At 45.8% G+C, this 20,781-nt stretch overlaps 1 protein-coding gene across 1 annotated transcript in view; it reads right to left on the bottom strand.

Annotated features, from left to right (window-relative positions):
• The window catches only part of polq (polymerase (DNA directed), theta), an 81,209-nt gene that overhangs the window by 10,672 nt on the left and 49,756 nt on the right, over positions 1-20,781 (bottom strand). Inside the window, exons 21-28 of the mRNA XM_036967736.1 lie at positions 17,855-17,959; positions 16,581-16,783; positions 16,130-16,325; positions 15,316-15,509; positions 13,885-14,013; positions 13,634-13,808; positions 8,067-8,178; positions 3,475-3,572 (exon numbers count right to left, since the gene is read on the bottom strand). Coding sequence (XP_036823631.1) covers positions 3,475-3,572; positions 8,067-8,178; positions 13,634-13,808; positions 13,885-14,013; positions 15,316-15,509; positions 16,130-16,325; positions 16,581-16,783; positions 17,855-17,959 — 1,212 coding nt within the window. The remainder of the gene's footprint in view (positions 1-3,474; positions 3,573-8,066; positions 8,179-13,633; positions 13,809-13,884; positions 14,014-15,315; positions 15,510-16,129; positions 16,326-16,580; positions 16,784-17,854; positions 17,960-20,781) is intronic.

Here is a 20,781-nt window from a genome sequence, read left to right as displayed (position 1 = left end):
CAGTGTGCCATCACAGCAGCAAGATGTGTGACCTGTTGCCACAAGAAAAGGCCAACCAGTGAAGAACAAACACCTTTGTAAATACAACCCATATTTATGTTTATTTATTTTCCCTTCTGTACTTTAACTATTTGCACATCGTTTCAACACTGTATACAGACATAATATGACATTTGAAATGTCTTTATTCTTTTGGAACTTCTGTGAGTGTCATGTTGACGGTTCATATTTTTATACTTCTGTATATTATCTAGTTATTATTGTTATTATTGCTTTGGCAATGTAAACATATGTTTCCCCTGAGGTAAGGAGCGATAGAGAGAGAGGGGGAGAGGTAAGGAGCGATAGAGAGAGAGGGGGAGAGGTAAGGAGCGATAGAGAGAGAGAGGAAAGGTAAGGAGAGATAGAGAGAGGGGGGAGAGGTAAGGAGAGAGAGAGGGGGATAAGGAGAGAGGGAGAGACAGCATGGGGGTGACGGGGAGGGGAGAGGGATGGATAGACAGAGTTAGGGGCAGAGTGGGGAGAAAGAAAGAGAGAGAGAAGGGGGAGGGGAGAGCAAGAGAGAGGGAGCACGAGACAGAGGGAGGAGGGAGAAAGAGAGAGGGGGAGGGAGAAAGAGAGAGGGAGAGAGAATTTGGACAGCACGGGAGAGAGAAAAGCAATTAGGATCTGGCAGAAAATACTTGAATCAGTCATAGAGCCCATTGCCCTTTATGGTTGTGGGGTCTGGGGTCCGCTCACCAACCAAGAATTCACACAATACGACAAACACCAAATTGAGACTCTGCAAAAAATATCCTCAGTGTACAACATAGCACACCAAATAATGCAGAACAGAATTAGGCCGATACCCGCTAATGATCAAAATCCAGAAAAGAGCCGTTGAATTCTACGACCACTTAAAAGGAAGTGATTCCCAAACCTTCCATAACAAAGTCATCACCTACAGAGAGATGAACCTGGAGAAGAGTCCCCTAAACAAGCTGGTCCTGGGGCTCTGTTCACAAACAGACCCTACAGAGAGATGAACCTGGAGAAGAGTCCCTTAACTAAGCAAGCTGGTTCTGGGGCTCTGTTCACAAACACACCCTACAGAGAGATGAACCTGGAGAAGAGTCCCCTAAGCAAGCTGGTCCTGGAGCTCTGTTCACAAACACAAACACACCCTAAAGAGAGATGAACCTGGAGAAGAGTCCCCTAAACAAGCTGGTCCTGGGGCTCTGTTCACAAACACAAACACACCCTACAGAGAGATGAACCTGGAGAAGAGTCCCTTAAACAAGCTGGTCCTGGGGCTCTGTTCACAAACACACCCCACAGAGCCCCAGGACAACAGCACAATTAGACCCAATCAAATCATGAGAAAACAAAAAGATAATTACTTGACACATTGGAAAGAATTAACAAAAAAAAACAGCACACTGCCCACAAAATGAGGTGGAATCTGAGCTGCACCTCCTAACCTCCTGCCAAATATATGACCATATTAGAGAGACATATTTTCCCTCAGATTACACAGATCCATAAAGAGATTGATAACAAACCCAACTTGTTTTTATAAACTCCCATATCTACTGGGTGAAATACCACAGTGTGCCATCACAGCAGCAAGATGTGTGACCTGTTGCCACAAGAAAAGGGCAACCAGTGAAGAACAAAACACCATTGTAAATAAATACAACCCATATTTATGTTTATTTATTTTCCCTTCTGTACTTTAACTATTTGCACATCGTTACAACACTGAATATATATATAATATGACATTTGAAATTATTTCTTTATTCTTTTGGAACTTTTGTGAGTATAATGTTGACTGTTCATATTTTTATACTTCTGTATATTATCTAGTTATTATTGTTATTATTGTTATTATTGTTATTATTGTTATTATTGTTATTATTATTGTTATTATTGTTATTATTGTTATTATTGTTGTTATTATTATTGTTATTATTGTTATTATTGTTATTATTGTTATTATTATTGTTATTATTGTTATTATTGTTATTATTGTTATTATTCTATATTATTGCTTTGGCAATGTAAACATATGTTTCCCCTGACAATAAAGGCTTTTACATGTTAAATTGAATTGAGGGAGGGGGGGGAAATTAGGAATAACATAAAGGTCCTATGTGGCTCAGTCGGTAGAGCTTACACATCAAGGGTTGTGGGTTCAACTCCCGCTGGGGTTAAAATGTATACACGCATGACTGTCAATCGCTTTGGATAAAAGCATCTGACACACACAGGTAGGGTTGGATAGTGGGCCCTCTTGGCCCAAAGACTATTTTACCATTGAGGCCTTTTCACCATTTTGAAGTAGTCAACTGGATCACAGAAATATTGCAGCTATTCAATACAATACAACTTCAGGAATGACAGAGTGCTTCAAATAGGACGGACAGGCGGGCGGACGGACAGGCAGGCGGGCGGGCGGGCGGGCGGGCGGGCGGGCGGGCAGGCGGGCGGACGGACAGGCAGGCGGGCGGGCGGGCGGGCGGGCGGGCGGGCGGGCGGGCGGGCGGGCGGGCGGGCAGGTACCATTAGTATCAACTCTCTGTGGCCTGTCTGACATGGTACCATTAGTATCAACTCTCTGTGGCCTGTCTGACATGGTACCATTAGTATCAACTCTCTGTGGCCTGTCTGACATGGTACCATTAGTATCAACTCTCTGTGGCCTGTCTGACATGGTACCATTAGTATCAACTCTCTGTGGCCTGTCTGACATGGTACCATTAGTATCAACTCTCTGTGGCCTGTCTGACATGGTACCATTAGTATCAACTCTCTGTGGCCTGTCTGACATGGTACCATTAGTATCAACTCTCTGTGGCCTGTCTGACATGGTACCATTAGTATCAACTCTCTGTGGCCTGTCTGACATGGTACCATTAGTATCAACTCTCTGTGGCCTGTCTGACATGGTACCATTAGTATAGACTCTCTGTGGCCTGTCTGACATGGTACCATTAGTATAGACTCTCTGTGGCCTGTCTGACATGGTACCATTAGTATAGACTCTCTGTGGCCTGTCTGACATGGTACCATTAGTATAGACTCTCTGTGGCCTGGCAGTAAGCGGTCTGACATGGTATCATTAGTATAGACTCTCTGTGGCCTGTCTGACATGGTACCATTAGTATAGACTCTCTGTGGCCTGCCTGGCATGGTACCATTAGTATAGACTCTCTGTGGCCTGGCAGTAAGGGGTACCATTAGTATAGACTCTCTGTGGCCTGTCTGACATAGTACCATTAGTATAGACTCTCTGTGGCCTGCCTGACATGGTAGGTGGAGGAGTTACCTGTGAAAGGTGTTAGGTGGAGGAGTTACCTGTGAAAGGTGTTAGGTGGAGGAGTTACCTGTGAAAGGTGTTAGGTAGTTAGGTGGAGGAGTTACCTGTGAAAGGTGTTAGGTAGTTAGGTAGAGGAGTTACCTGTGAACGGTGTTAGGTGGAGGAGTTACCTGTGAAAGGTACAAAGGCGTGTCTCATGCTGACGGAGAAGGCCACGGCCCCTTCAGGAGGAGGAGCTGGAGGTCTGATCAGCCTGGAACGGCCCCGACTGAGAAGGAAGAACACATGAGCTTATTCTGCAGATTGTTTTTAAGCACCCAGGCCGACAGTCGGAATATGAGCAGTTCGGCAAATACCAAACAGCTGATTGTTGAGCTGCGGCTGTTAGTGAGCATACAAATACAATTGTGGGTAAACAGTTTGGCTAGGCCTACTGAAAAGAGGAGAATCTCATCTGTCCGTAGCTACCAAAGTAATTTCTCAACTCCCAACATTTTGCAAACAGCACCATTTTAGCCTACAGCCGGAGTATCTTGTATTGAGCCTGAATGGACATGTCATTGGGTGAGTCAGTGAGTGGACATATCATTGGGTGAGTCAGTGGACATGTCATTGGGTGAGTCCGTGAGTGGACATGTCATTGGGTGAGTCAGTGAGTGGACAAGTCATTGGGTGAGTCAGTGAGTGGACAAGTCATTGGGTGAGTCAGTGAGTGGACAAGTCATTGGGTGAGTCAGTGAGTGGACATATCATTGGGTGAGTCAGTGAGTGGACATATCATTGGGTGAGTCAGTGAGTGGACATATCATTGGGTGAGTCAGTGAGTGGACATATCATTGGGTGAGTCAGTGAGTGGACATATCATTGGGTGAGTCAGTGAGTGGACATGTCATTGGGTGAGTCAGTGAGCGGACATGTCATTGGGTGAGTCAGTGAGTGGACATATCATTGGGTGAGTCAGTGAGTGGACACCCAAAAGTACTCGTTACATTTTGAATGCTTAGGAAAGGAAAATGGGCCAATTTGCGCACTTGGTCATCCCTACTGCCTCTGATCTGGAGGACTCACTAAACAGAGAACATCCCTGGTCATCCCTACTGCCTCTGATCTGGAGGACTCACTAAACAAAGAATATCCCTGGTCATCCCTACTGCCTCTGATCTGGAGGACTCACTAAACAGAGAACATCCCTGGTCATCCCTACTGCCTCTGATCTGGAGGACTCACTAAACAGAGAACATCCCTGGTCATCCCTACTGCCTCCGATCTGGCGGACTCACTAAACAGAGAACATCCCTGGTCATCCCTACTGCCTCTGATCTGGCAGACTCACTAAATAGAGAACATCCCTGGTTATCCCTACTGCCTCTGATCTGGGGGACTCACTAAACAGAGAACATCCCTGGTCATCCCTACTGCCTCTGATCTGGAGGACTCACTAAACAGAGAACATCCCTGGTCATCCCTACTGCCTCTGATCTGGAGGACTCACTAAACAGAGAACATCCCTGGTCATCCCTACTGCCTCTGATCTGGAGGACTCACTAAACAGAGAACATCCCTGGTTATCCCTACTGCCTCTGATCTGGAGGACTCACTAAACAGAGAACATCCCTGGTCATCCCTACTGCCTCTGATCTGGAGGACTCACTAAACAGAGAACATCCCTGGTCATCCCTACTGCCTCTTATCTGGAGGACTCACTAAACAGAGAACATCCCTGGTCATCCCTACTGCCTCTGATCTGGAGGACTCACTAAACAGAGAACATCCCTGGTTATCCCTACTGCCTCTGATCTGTCGGACTCACTAAACAGAGAACATCCCTGGTCATCCCTACTGCCTCTGATCTGGAGGACTCACTAAACAGAGAACATCCCTGGTCATCCCTACTGCCTCTGATCTGGAGGACTCACTAAACAGAGAACATCCCTGGTCATCCCTACTGCCTCTGATCTGGAGGACTCACTAAACAGAGAACATCCCTGGTCATCCCTACTGCCTCTGATCTGGAGGACTCACTAAACAGAGAACATCCCTGGTCATCCCTACTGCCTCTGATCTGTCGGACTTAATAAACAGAAATGCAGCGTTTGTAAATTATGTCTGAGTGTTGGAGTGTTCCCCTGGCTATCTGTAATGATGTCTGAGTGTTATTGTGTTCCCCTGGCTATCTGTAATGATGTCTGAGTGTTGGAGTGTTCCCCTGGCTATCTGTAATGATGTCTGAGTGTTATTGTGTTCCCCTGGCTATCTGTAATGATGTCTGAGTGTTATTGTGTTCCCCTGGCTATCTGTAAATGATGTCTGAGTGTTGGAGTGTTCCCTGGCTATCTGTAATGATGTCTGAGTGGTGTCGTGTTCCCCTGGCTATCTGTAATGATGTCTGAGTGTTGGAGTGTTCCCCTGGCTATCTGTAATGATGTCTGAGTGGTGTCGTGTTCCCCTGGCTATCTATAATGATGTCTGAGTGTTGGAGTGTTCCCCTGGCTATCTGTAATGATGTCTGAGTGGTGTCGTGTTCCCCTGGCTATCTGTAATGATGTCTGAGTGTTGGAGTGTTCCCTGGCTATCTGTAATGATGTCTGAGTGTTGGAGTGTTCCCTGGCTATCCGTAATGATGTCTGAGTGGTGTCGTGTTCCCCTGGCTATCTGTAATGATGTCTGAGTGTTGGAGTGTTCCCCTCAAATCAAATCAAATGTATTTATATAGCCCTTCGTACATCAGCTGATATCTCAAAGTGCTGTCTGAGTGTTGGAGTGTTCCCCTGGCTATCTGTAATGATATCTGAGTGTTGGAGTGTTCCCCTGGCTATCTGTAATGATGTCTGAGTGTTGGAGTGTCCCCGTGGCTATCTGTAAATGATGTCTGAGTGTTGGAGTGTTCCCCTGGCTATCTGTAAATGATGTCTGAGTGTTGGAGTGTTCCCCTGGCTATCTGTAATGATGTCTGAGTGTTGGAGTGCCCCTGGCTATCTGTAATGATGTCTGAGTGTTGGAGTGTTCCCCTGGCCATCTGTAATGATATATGAGTGATGGAGTGTTCCCCTGGCTATCTGTAATGATGTCTGAGTGTTGGAGTGTTCCCCTGGCTATCTGTAATGATATCTGAGTGTTGGAGTGTTCCCCTGGCTATCTGTAATGATGTCTGAGTGTTGGAGTGTTCCCCTGGCTATCTGTAATGATATCTGAGTGTTGGAGTGTTCCCCTGGCTATCTGTAATGATGTCTGAGTGTTGGAGTGTTCCCCTGGCTATCTGTAATGATGTCTGAGTGTTGGAGTGTTCCCCTGGCTATCTGTAATGATGTCTGAGTGTTGGAGTGTTCCCCTGGCTATCTGTAATGATGTCTGAGTGTTGGAGTGTTCCCCTGGCTATCTGTAATGATGTCTGAGTGTTGGAGTGTTCCCCTGGCTATCTGTACATTTTAAAACAAGAAAATGGTGCCCACCTGCTTTGCTTAATATAAGGATTTGAAATGATTTATACTTTTACTTTTGATACTTAAGTAGATTTTATCAATTACATTTACTTTTGATAGTTAAATATATTTAGAACCAAATACTTTCAGACTTTTACTGAAGTAGTATTTTACTGTGTGACTTTTACTTGAGTAACTTTCTATTAAGGAATCTTTACTTTTACTACAGTATGACTATTGGGTACTTTTCCCACCACTAGTTATTCCCACCCAGTCCGGCGGCCATCTTGTGAAGGTTAGGGTTAGTAGTTATAGATAGTTATTCCCACCCAGGCCGGCGGCCATCTTGTCAAGGTTAGGGTTAGTAGTTATAGATAGTTATTCCCACCCAGGCCGGCGGCCATCTTGTCAAGGTTAGGGTTAGTAGTTATAGTTATTCCCACCCAGGCCGGCGGCCATCTTGTCAAGGTTAGGGTTAGTAGTTATAGATAGTTATTCCCACCCAGGCCGGCGGCCATCTTGTCAAGGTTAGGGTTAGTAGTTATAGATAGTTATTCCCACCCAGTTCGGCGGCCATCTTGTTAGGGTTAGTAGTTATAGATAGTTATTCCCACCCAGTCCGGCATCCATCTTGTGAAGGTTAGGGTTAGTAGTTATAGATAGTTATTCCCATCCAGTCCGACGGCCATCTTGTCACGGTTAGGGTTAGTAGTTATAGATAGTTATTCCCACCCAGTCCGGCATCCATCTTGTCACGGTTAGGGTTAGTAGTTATAGATAGTTATTCCCACCCAGTCCGGCAGCCATCTTGTCAAGGTTAGGGTTAGTAGTTATAGATAGTTTAACAGTATAATAAATAGTTATTCCCACCCAGTCCGGCGGCCATCTTGTCAAGGTTAGGATTAGTAGTTATAGATAGTTTAACAGTATAATAAATAGTTATTCCCACCCAGTCCGGCGGCCATCTTGTCACGGTTAGGGTTAGTAGTTATAGATAGTTATTCCCACCCAGTCCGGCAGCCATCTTGTCAAGGTTAGGGTTAGTAGTTATAGATAGTTTAACAGTATAATAAATAGTTATTCCCACCCAGTCCGGCGGCCATCTTGTCAAGGTTGGGATTAGTAGTTATAGATAGTTTAACAGTATAATAAATAGTTATTCCCACCCAGTCCGGCGGCCATCTTGTCACGGTTAGGGTTAGTAGTTATAGATAGTTATTCCCACCCAGTCCGGCATCCATCTTGTCAAGGTTAGGGTTAGTAGTTATAGATAGTTATTCCCACCCAGTCCGGCATCCATCTTGTCAAGGTTAGGGTTAGTAGTTATAAATAGTTATTCCAACCCTGTCCGGCGTCCATCTTGTGAGGGCGGGCTCTCCTCCACCACAGAGGCCATCTGGATCTCAAAGTCCTTCGGAACGTTCTGGATGTTTGGCTCTGTGAAGCTCACTCTGCCTGTGCACAGACACGCAGACAGACACGCAGACAGACACGCAGACAGACACAGAGACACGAATCAATCACAACATACACAAGCAGACTGATGTATAAATGATCAGTGTGTGTCTACATTACATTACATTGTAGTCATCCATCAGTACATTCATCTCCAGATAGCTAGGTGGACCAGTCATAGTTAGTCCATTCATCTCCAGATAGCTAGGTGGACCAGTCATAGTTAGTCCATTCATCTCCAGATAGCTAGGTGGACCAGTCATAGTCAGTACATTCATCTCCAGATAGCTAGATGGACCAGTCATAGTCAGTACATTCATCTCCAGATAGCTAGGTGGACCAGTCATAGTCAGTACATTCATCTCCAGATAGCTAGGTGGACCAGTCATAGTCAGGACATTCATCTCCAGATAGCTAGGTGGACCAGTCATAGTCAGTACATTCATCTACAGATAGCTAGGTGGACCAGTCATAGTCAGGACATTCATCTCCAGATAGCTAGGTGGACCAGTCATAGTCAGTACATTCATCTCCAGATAGCTAGGTGGACCAGTCATAGTCAGGACATTCATCTCCAGATAGCTAGGTGGACCAGTCATAGTCAGGACATTCATCTCCAGATAGCTAGGTGGACCAGTCATAGTCAGTACATTCATCTCCAGATAGCTAGGTGGACCAGTCATAGGCAGGACATTCATCTCCAGATAGCTAGGTGGACCAGTCATAGTCAGTACATTCATCTACAGATAGCTAGGTGGACCAGTCATAGTCAGTACATTCATCTCCAGATAGCTAGGTGGACCAGTCATAGGCAGGACATTCATCTCCAGATAGCTAGGTGGACCAGTCATAGGCAGGACATTCATCTCCAGATAGCTAGGTGGACCAGTCATAGGCAGGACATTCATCTCCAGATAGCTAGGTGGACCAGTCATAGTCAGGACATTCATCTCCAGATAGCTAGGTGGACCAGTCATAGTCAGGACATTCATCTTCAGATAGCTAGATGGACCAGTCATAGTCAGTACATTCATCTCCAGATAGCTAGGTGGACCAGTCGTAGTCAGTACATTCATCTTCAGATAGCTAGGTGGACCAGTCATAGTCAGGACATTCATCTCCAGATAGCTAGGTGGACCAGTCATAGTCAGTACATTCATCTCCAGATAGCTAGATGGACCAGTCATAGTCAGTACATTCATCTCCAGATAGCTAGATGGACCAGCCATAGTCAGTACATTCATCTCCAGATAGCTAGATGGACCAGTCATAGTCAGTACATTCATCTTCAGATAGCTAGGTGGACCAGTCATAGTCAGGACATTCATCTCCAGATAGCTAGGTGGACCAGTCATAGTCAGTACATTCATCTCCAGATAGCTAGGTGGACCAGTCATAGTCAGTACATTCACCTTCAGATAGCTAGGTGGACCAGCCATAGTCAGTACATTCATCTCCAGATAGCTAGATGGACCAGTCATAGTCAGTACATTCATCTCCAGATAGCTAGGTGGACCAGTCATAGTCAGTACATTAATCTTCAGATAGCTAGGTGGACCAGTCATAGTCAGTACATTCATCTTCAGATAGCTAGGTGGACCAGTCATAGTCAGTACATTCATCTCCAGATAGCTAGGTGGACCAGTCATAGTCAGTACATTCATCTCCAGATAGCTAGGTGGACCAGTCATAGTCAGGACATTCATCTCCAGATAGCTAGGTGGACCAGTCATAGTCAGTACATTCATCTTCAGATAGCCAGGTGGGACAACCACATATCTCAGTCATAGTCAGTACATTCATCTCCAGATAGCTAGGTGGACCAGTCATAGTCAGGACATTCATCTCCAGATAGCTAGGTGGACCAGTCATAGTCAGTACATTCATCTTCAGATAGCTAGGTGGACCAGTCATAGTCAGGACATTCATCTCCAGATAGCTAGGTGGACCAGTCATAGTCAGGACATTCATCTCCAGATAGCTAGATGGACCAGTCATAGTCAGTACATTCATCTTCAGATAGCTAGGTGGACCAGTCATAGTCAGGACATTCATCTCCAGATAGCTAGATGGACCAGTCATAGTCAGTACATTCATCTTCAGATAGCTAGGTGGACCAGTCATAGTCAGGACATTCATCTCCAGATAGCTAGATGGACCAGTCATAGTCAGTACATTCATCTCCAGATAGCTAGGTGGACCAGTCATAGTCAGTACATTCACCTTCAGATAGCTAGGTGGACCAGCCATAGTCAGTACATTCATCTCCAGATAGCTAGATGGACCAGTCATAGTCAGTACATTCATCTCCAGATAGCTAGGTGGACCAGTCATAGTCAGTACATTCATCTCCAGATAGCTAGGTGGACCAGTCATAGTCAGTACATTCATCTCCAGATAGCTAGGTGGACCAGTCATAGTCAGTACATTCATCTCCAGATAGCTAGGTGGACCAGTCATAGTCAGGACATTCATCTCCAGATAGCTAGGTGGACCAGTCATAGTCAGTACATTCATCTCCAGATAGCTAGGAGGACCAGTCATAGTCAGTACATTCATCTCCAGATAGATTACCTGTAGCAGTGTGTGTGTGTGTTACCTGTAGCAGTGTGTGTGTGTGTTACCTGTAGCAGTGTGTGTGTTACCTGTAGCAGTGTGTGTGTTACCTGTAGCAGTGTGTGTTACCTGTAGCAGCGTGTGTTACCTGTAGCAGCGTGTGTTACCTGTAGCAGCGTGTGTGTGTGTGTTACCTGTAGCAGTGTGTGTTACCTGTAGCAGTGTGTGTGTTACCTGTAGCAGTGTGTGTGTTACCTGTAGCAGTGTGTGTGTTACCTGTAGCAGTGTGTGTTACCTGTAGCAGTGTGTGTTACCTGTAGCAGTGTGTGTGTTACCTGTAGCAGTGTGTGTGTTACCTGTAGCAGTGTGTGTGTTACCTGTAGCAGTGTGTGTGTTACCTGTAGCAGTGTGTGTGTTACCTGTAGCAGCGTGTGTGTTACCTGTAGCAGTGTGTGTGTTACCTGTAGCAGTGTGTGTGTTACCTGTAGCAGTGTGTGTTACCTGTAGCAGTGTGTGTTACCTGTAGCAGTGTGTGTGTTACCTGTAGCAGTGTGTGTGTTACCTGTAGCAGTGTGTGTGTTACCTGTAGCAGCGTGTGTGTTACCTGTAGCAGCGTGTGTTACCTGTAGCAGTGTGTGTGTTACCTGTAGCAGCGTGTGTTACCTGTAGCAGTGTGTTACCTGTAGCAGTGTGTGTGTTACCTGTAGCAGTGTGTGTGTTACCTGTAGCAGTGTGTGTGTTACCTGTAGCAGTGTGTGTGTTACCTGTAGCAGTGTGTGTTACCTGTAGCAGCGTGTGTTTTACCTGTAGCAGTGTGTGTTACCTGTAGCAGCGTGTGTTACCTGTAGCAGCGTGTGTTACCTGTAGCAGTGTGTGTGTTACCTGTAGCAGCGTGTGTTACCTGTAGCAGGGTGTGTTACCTGTAGCAGCGTGTGTTACCTGTAGCAGCGTGTGTTACCTGTTGCAGTGTGTTACCTGTTGCAGTGTGTGTTACCTGTTGCAGTGTGTGTTACCTGTAGCAGTGTGTGTTACCTGTAGCAGCGTGTGTTACCTGTAGCAGTGTGTGTGTTACCTGTAGCAGCGTGTGTGTTACCTGTAGCAGCGTGTGTTACCTGTAGCAGTGTGTGTGTTACCTGTAGCAGCGTGTGTTACCTGTAGCAGTGTGTTACCTGTAGCAGTGTGTGTTACCTGTAGCAGTGTGTGTTACCTGTAGCAGCGTGTGTTACCTGTAGCAGCGTGTGTTACCTGTAGCAGCGTGTGTTACCTGTAGCAGCGTGTGTTACCTGTAGCAGCGTGTGTGTTACCTGTAGCAGCGTGTGTGTTACCTGTAGCAGCGTGTGTTTTACCTGTAGCAGCGTGTGTTACCTGTAGCAGCGTGTGTTACCTGTAGCAGCGTGTGTTACCTGTAGCAGTGTGTGTGTTACCTGTAGCAGCGTGTGTTACCTGTAGCAGCGTGTGTTACCTGTAGCAGCGTGTGTTACCTGTAGCAGTGTGTGTTACCTGTAGCAGTGTGTGTGTTACCTGTAGCAGTGTGTGTGTTACCTGTAGCAGTGTGTGTGTTACCTGTAGCAGGGTGTGTTACCTGTAGCAGTGTGTGTGTTACCTGTAGCAGTGTGTGTGTTACCTGTAGCAGGGTGTGTTACCTGTAGCAGCGTGTGTTACCTGTAGCAGCGTGTGTTACCTGTAGCAGCGTGTGTTACCTGTAGCAGCGTGTGTTACCTGTAGCAGCGTGTGTTACCTGTAGCAGTGTGTGTTACCTGTAGCAGTGTGTGTGTTACCTGTAGCAGTGTGTGTTACCTGTAGCAGCGTGTGTTACCTGTAGCAGCGTGTGTTACCTGTAGCAGCGTGTGTTACCTGTAGCAGCGTGTGTTACCTGTAGCAGTGTGTGTTACCTGTAGCAGTGTGTGTTACCTGTAGCAGCGTGTGTTACCTGTAGCAGCGTGTGTTACTTGTAGCAGTGTGTGTTACCTGTAGCAGTGTGTGTGTTACCTGTTGCAGTGTGTGTTACCTGTAGCAGCGTGTGTTACCTGTAGCAGCGTGTGTTACCTGTAGCAGCGTGTGTTACCTGTAGCAGCGTGTGTTACCTGTAGCAGGGTGTGTTACCTGTAGCAGGGTGTGTTACCTGTAGCAGCGTGTGTTACCTGTAGCAGCGTGTGTTACCTGTAGCAGCGTGTGTTACCTGTAGCAGTGTGTGTTACCTGTAGCAGTGTGTGTTACCTGTAGCAGTTTGTGTTACCTGTTGCAGTGTGTGTTACCTGTAGCAGCGTGTGTCACCTGTAGCAGCGTGTGTTACCTGTAGCAGCGTGTGTTACCTGTAGCAGCGTGTGTTACCTGTAGCAGTGTGTGTTACCTGTTGCAGTGTGTGTTACCTGTAGCAGCGTGTGTCACCTGTAGCAGTGTGTGTTACCTGTAGCAGCGTGTGTTACCTGTAGCAGCGTGTGTTACCTGTAGCAGCGTGTGTTACCTGTTTGCAGTGTGTTACCTGTTGCAGTGTGTGTTACCTGTTGCAGTGTGTGTTACCTGTAGCAGTGTGTGTTACCTGTAGCAGCGTGTGTTACCTGTTTGCAGTGTGTTACCTGTTGCAGTGTGTGTTACCTGTTGCAGTGTGTGTTACCTGTAGCAGCGTGTGTTACCTGTAGCAGTGTGTGTTACCTGTAGCAGCGTGTGTTACCTGTTGCAGTGTGTTACCTGTTGCAGTGTGTGTTACCTGTTGCAGTGTGTGTTACCTGTTGCAGTGTGTGTTACCTGTTGCAGTGTGTGTTACCTGTTGCAGTGTGTGATACCTGTAGCAGTGTGTGTTACCTGTAGCAGCGTGTGTTACCTGTAGCAGTGTGTGTGTTACCTGTAGCAGCGTGTGTTACCTGTAGCAGCGTGTGTTACCTGTAGCAGTGTGTGTTACCTGTAGCAGTGTGTGTCTGGGAGACAGGATGTATTCTATCCATAACCAGCAGGGGGTGATGTCGTTTCTCTCTCTGCAGGGGAAACACCACCGTTGTCAAGGCGTTGGTGATCCTCCTCCACTCCAGAATCACCCCCGGCAACGGGTGGAGGGAACTGAGCTTCTCCAGGATGTCCTGATGATGTCACCTTTTATTCACATATGATGTCACAGAGCAGGACCAATAACTTCACTGTGTGTGTCTGTGTTACCTTGGTGGTACTGAACGGTTTCCCCAACCCGGCGCGTCCTGTTCCTCTCCTGCTGTACCCCAGGGTCTTCTTACCCCTCCCCCCGCTCAAATCACAGCTGGGAGGCAGGCGCAGCTCACGGAACAACACCTGACACACACACACAGACACCCACACACACAGACAGACACCCACACACACACACACACACACACACAGACACCCACACACACAGACAGACACCCCCACACACACAGACACACCCACACAGAGACGCACGTCAACAACAGAGTAGGAGGAACAGACATGATGCAGAACCTTAGAACAATACTTCTCTCCCCTTGAGATGTTGTGGTAACTGTGGAGATACCCTGAACACCTAGTCAAGACCTTGGTGATACCCTGAACACCTAGTCAAGACCTTGGTGATACCCTGAACACCTAGTCAAGACCTTGGTGATACCCTGAACACCTAGTCAAGACCTTGGTGATACCCTGAACACCTAGTCAAGACCTTGGTGATACCCTGAACACCTAGTCAAGACCTTGGTGATACCCTGAACACCTAGTCAAGACCTTGGTGATACCCTGAACACCTAGTCAAGACCATGGTGATACCCTGAACACCTAGTCAAGACCTTGGCGATACCCTGAACACCTAGTCAAGACCTTGGTGATACCCTGAACACCTAGTCAAGACCATGGTGATACCCTGAACACCTAGTCAAGACCGTAGTGATACCCTGAACACCTAGTCAAGACCATGGTGATACCCTGAACACCTAGTCAAGACCATGATGATACCCTGAACACCTAGTCAAGACCATGGTGATACCCTGAACACCTAGTCAAGACCATGGTGATACCCTGAACACCTAGTCAAGACCATGGTGATACCCTGAACACCTAGTCAAGACCATGATGATACCCTGAACACCTAGTCAAGACCATGGTGATACCCTGAACACCTAGTCAAGACCATGGTGATACCCTGAACACCTAGTCAAGACCATGGTGATACCCTGAACACCTAGTCAAGACCATGGTGATACCCTGAACACCTAGTCAAGACCATGGTGATACCCTGAACACCTAGTCAAGACCATGATGATACCCTGAACACCTAGTCAAGACCGTGGTGATACCCTGAACACCTAGTCAAGACCATGGTGATACCCTGAACACCTAGTCAAGACCATGGTGATACCCTGAACACCTAGTCAAGACCATGGTGATACCCTGAACACCTAGTCAAGACCATGATGATACCCTGAACACCTAGTCAAGACCATGGTGATACCCTGAACACCTAGTCAAGACCATGGTGATACCCTGAACACCTAGTCAAGACCATGATGATAGTTACAACAAATAAACAACAAATATATGGAATGTCTGGTGGTCCGGAGGTGATTTTGGGGAAGCCCTAGAACCCCCACTCCCACTCCCTACCTGTGCCACATCCTCGGTGCTAGTCAGAGAGAAGTTGTGTCCAGCAAGGCTGTAGGCCTGTGTCTCCAGAGCTGACAGCTTGGCCTGCATCACGTGTTTCTGCCTGTCACATTCCTCCCAGCTGAAGCCAATCCCATTCAGCTCTAGCAGCGCCAGGCACACCTGGGAACGCATCTCCACACTGCGGAACACATCTACATACACACAGATGACAGACAGACAGACAGACAGACAGACAGACAGACAGACAGACAGACAGACAGACAGACAGACAGACAGACAGACAGACAGACAGACAGACAGACAGACAGACAGACAGAGAGAGAGAGAAAGAGAGAGAGAGAGGAGACAGAGAGAGAGACAGAGAGAGAGAGACAGAGAGAGAGAGAGAGAGAGAGCGAGACAGAGAGAGAGAGAGAGAGAGGAGACAGAGAGACAGAGACAGAGACAGAGAGAGAGAGAGAGAGAGAGAGAGAGAGAGAGAGAGGAGACAGAGAGAGAGGAGACAGAGAGAGAGAGAGAAAGCGAGAGCGAGAGAGACAGACAGAGAGAGAGGAGACAGAGAGGAGACAGAGAGAGAGAGAGAGAGGAGACAGAGAGAGCGAGCGAGACAGAGAGAGCGAGCGAGACAGAGAGAGAGAGAGAGAGAGAGAGAGAGGAGACAGAGAGAGAGAGAGAGAGAGAGAGAGAGCGAGAGCGAGAGAGACAGACAGAGAGAGAGGAGACAGAGAGGAGACAGAGGTACAGAACAGAAACAGAATGATCAAAAACTGAGACATAAGGTAGAAGTCCGGCTGTCAGATGTGTTCCTTACCTATCAGTCCATCTTTCTCCATCAGGGTAGTGAGGTGACCCATGGTGCTGTGTATTAGCACGCTGTCTATGGCTGCTCGTAGGCGAGGGGAGTGTGTGCGTCCATCCAGCAGCGGTAGTTCTGAGGGACAGTAGCAGGTGACCATGTTGGTTAGAGTTCTCTCCTCACTACCCGGGTCCAACAGCCAAGACGCCACCTAAACTCACACAGACACACACACACATAGACACCCACAGATAGACACACACACACACACAGACGGACACACACAGATAGACAGACACACACACACACACACAGATAGACACACACACACACACAGATAGACACACACACACACACAGATAGACACACACACACACAGATAGACACACAAACAGAGATAGACACACACAGTTAGATAAAACTCCACCTACACAGCTTGTATATAAATGTCTGTGTGTGTGTGTACCTTCATGTCTTCACAGGGTCCTTCCAAGGAGATACCATAGCTCAGCACCAGTGTCTTGTATACCTGGATGATGTCATAAGTCATGACCACACCCCCTGCCCCGTCGGCCAATGACTTACTCAGACAGGCTCTCATCTGCTCCACCCTCTCTCCAACTGGCAAATCAGCAGCCAGCGGGGGCGGGGCCATACTGGAGCACATCTCTGTGGGACAGTAATTCCATGTTCATGACATGTCAGAGTGAAAACACAACCTGTAGATGGCTTCAACTACCTTAGATGGCTTCAACTACCTCACATAGTTCCAACTTTTTTTAATTTTTTTATTATTTAACTAGGCAAGTCAGTTAAGAACAAATTCTTATTTTCAATGACGGCCTAGGAACAGTTCAGGGGCAGATTGACAGATTTGTACCTTGTCAGCTCTGGGATTTGAACTTGCAACCTTCCGGATACTAGTCCAACACTCTAACCACTAGGCTACGATGCCGCCCAACTACCTCAGATGGCTTCAACTACCTCAGATGGCTTCAACTACCTCAGATGGCTTCAACTACCTCAGATGGCTTCAACTACCTCAGATGGCTTCAACTACCTCAGATGGCTTCAACTACCTCAGAACGCTTCAACTACCTCAGATGGCTTCAACTACCTCAGATGGCTTCAACTACCTCAGATGGCTTCAACTACCTCAGATGGCTTCAACTACCTCAGAACGCCAGTACAGCTAAAGAAACAATACAGTACAAAATCCACATAAATAGATTGTTGTATTTAACTGCTGGAATGTTCCAGTCAGTCAGTCAGTCCGTCAGTGAGTGAGTGAGAGTGAGGACCGTTCCTATGAGAGAGAGAGAGAGACAGAACCATTCCTATGAGAGAGAGAGCCGTTCCTATGAGAGAGAGAGACAGGAACGTTCCTATGTGTTAGTGAGTGGTTGTACTTCTGTCCTGCAGCAGCAGCAGTAGTAGTACTAGTAGTAGTATAGTAGTAGTAGTAGTAGTAGTAGTAGTAGTAGTAGTAGTAGTATAGTAGTAGTAGTAGTAGTAGTAGTAGTAGTAGTAGTAGTAGTAGTAGTAGTAGTAGTAGTAGTAGTAGTAGTTGTAGTAGTAGTAGTAGTAGTAGTTGTAGTAGTAGTAGTAGTAGCAGTAGTAGTTGTTGTAGTAGTGGTAGTAGTAGTAGTAGTAGCAGTAGTAGTAGTAGTAGTAGTAGTAGTAGTACTAGTAGTAGTATAGTAGTAGTAGTAGTAGTAGTATGCGTGTGCGTGTGTGTACCGGTACTCTGCTGCTGTAGTAGTGATATGTAGTAACAGTCTGTTCCTCCCCAGCAGACAGCCAGTCCTGTTAACACCACACTTCCTGAGGAACACCGGGGAAGACCTACCCACATCATAGAAACATGAATAACACTCAATAAGCTAATGTAGTCAGGTGTGTGTGTGTGTTACATGCACACCAACATCCTGTTACAGGTTTACATGCACACCAACATCCTGTTACAGGTTTACATGCACACCAACATCCTGTTATAGGTTTACATGCACACCAACATCCTGTTATAGCTTTACATGCACACCAACATCCTGTTATAGGTTTACATGCACACCAACATCCTGTTATAGGTTTACATGCACACCAACATCCTGTTATAGGTTTACATGCACACCAACATCCTGTTATAGCTTTACATGCACACCAACATCCTGTTATAGCTTTACATGCACACCAACATCCTGTTATAGCTTTACATGCACACCAACATCCTGTTATAGCTTTACATGCACACCAATATCCTGTTATAGCTTTACATGCACACCAACACCCTGTTATAGGTTTACATGCACACCAACATCCTGTTATAGGAGAAAATAGCTCCAAAACAGTGGAAAGATTGGTCCTGTGCAAAATGTCATCAGTTTGACCGGTTTTAAGGAAATGAAAAGCTGAGAAAATGATGAAACACGTTTCTGATAAGACTTCAGTTCGTTTTGCGTGCATATTATTCCTCATCAATCTACACACACTACCTCCATAATGACATCACAATACCCCATAATGACATCACAATACCCCATAATGACATCACAATACCCCATAATGACATCACAATACCCCATAATGACATCACAATACCCCATAATGACATCACAATACCCCATAATGACAAAGCGTAAACAGGTTTTTCAAATTTTTTGTAAATGTATCAAATAAAAAGAACCCGATGGTCACTCTGACAGAGCTCCAGCGTTCCTCTGTGGAGATGGGAGAACCTTCCAGAAGGACAACCATCTCTGCAGCACTCCACCAATCAGGCCTTTATGGTAGAGTGGCCAGACGGAAGCCTCTCCTCAGTAAAAGACATGACAGCCTGCTTGGAGTTTGCCAAAAGACACCTAAAGGACTCTGACCATGAGAAACAAGATTCTCTGGTCTGATGAAATCAAGATTGAACTCTTTGGCCTGACTGCCAAGTGTCACATCTGGAGGAAACCTGGCACCATCCCTACGGTGAAGCATGGTGGTGGCAGCATCAGTCTGTGGGGATGTTTTTCAGCAGCAGGACTGGGAGACTAGTCAGGATCAAGGGAAAGATGAACGGAGTCTCTGAATGTGGCCCGGCCAGAGCCCGGACTTGACCCCGATCGAACATCACTGGAGAAACCTGAAAATAGCTGTGCAGCGACGCTCCCCATCCACCCTGACAGAGCTTGAGAGGATCTGCAGAGAAATTTGGGAGAAACTCCCCAAATACAGGTGTGCCAAGCTTGTAGAGTTATACCCAAGAAGACTCGAGGCTGTAATCGCTGCCAAAGGTGCTTCGAAAAAGTACTGAGTAAAGGGTCTGAATACTTATGTAAATGTGTACTTCAGATAGTTTTTTTATACATTTGGGTCTGAATACTAATATACATGTGATGTGTTTTTTTTAAATAAATTTGCAAACATTTCTAAAAAAAACTGTTTTTGCTTTTTCATTATGGGTGTCCCCGTTTTAGTTACTATTCCATTAGTCAGTGTGTAGATTTATGAGGGGGAAAACGGTTTAATCAATTTTAGAATAAGGCTGCAACCTACCAAAATGTGGTAGGAGTGAAGGGGTCTGAATACTTTAGGAAGGCCCTGTATATGCCGCAACATGTATGAGGTTATAGACCTACAGTCAGTGTCCCTGTTTTAGTTACTATTCCATTAGTCAGTGTCCCTGTTTTAGTTACTATTCCATTACAGTGTCCCTGTTTTAGTTACTATTCCATTACAGTGTCCCTGTTTTAGTTACTATTCCATTACAGTGTCCCTGTTTTAGTTACTATTCCATTACAGTGTCCCTGTTTTAGTTACTAGTCCATTACAGTGTCCCTGTTTTAGTTACTAGTCCATTACAGTGTCCCTGTTTTAGTTACTAGTCCATTACAGTGTCCCCGTTTTAGTTACTATTCCATTACAGTGTCCCTGTTTTAGTTACTATTCCATTACAGTGTCCCTGTTTTAGTTACTATTCCATTACAGTGTCCCTGTTTTAGTTACTATTCCATTACAGTGTCCCTGTTTTAGTTACTATTTCATTAGTCAGTGTCCCTGTTTTAGTTACTATTCCATTACAGTGTCCCTGTTTTAGTTACTATTCCATTACAGTGTCCCTGTTTTAGTTACTATTCCATTAGTCAGTGTCCCTGTTTTAGTTACTATTCCATTACAGTGTCCCTGTTTTAGTTACTAGTCCATTACAGTGTCCCTGTTTTAGTTACTAGTCCATTACAGTGTCCCTGTTTTAGTTACTAGTCCATTACAGTGTCCCCGTTTTAGTTACTATTCCATTACAGTGTCCCTGTTTTAGTTACTATTCCATTACAGTGTCCCTGTTTTAGTTACTATTCCATTACAGTGTCCCTGTTTTAGTTACTATTCCATTAGTCAGTGTCCCTGTTTTAGTTACTATTCCATTAGTCAGTGTCCCTGTTTTAGTTACTATTCCATTACAGTGTCCCTGTTTTAGTTACTATTCCATTACAGTGTCCCTGTTTTAGTTACTTTTCCATTAGTCAGTGTCCCTGTTTTAGTTACTATTCCATTACAGTGTCCCTGTTTTAGTTACTATTCCATTACAGTGTCCCTGTTTTAGTTACTATTCCATTACAGTGTCCCTGTTTTAGTTACTATTCCATTACAGTGTCCCTGTTTTAGTTACTTTTCCATTAGTCAGT

Source organism: Oncorhynchus mykiss, chromosome Y, assembly GCF_013265735.2.
Source record: "Oncorhynchus mykiss isolate Arlee chromosome Y, USDA_OmykA_1.1, whole genome shotgun sequence".
Lineage (NCBI taxonomy): Eukaryota > Metazoa > Chordata > Actinopteri > Salmoniformes > Salmonidae > Oncorhynchus > Oncorhynchus mykiss.
Note: the sequence above shows the minus strand (reverse complement) of the source record. Positions and strands in the feature narration are given on the sequence as shown.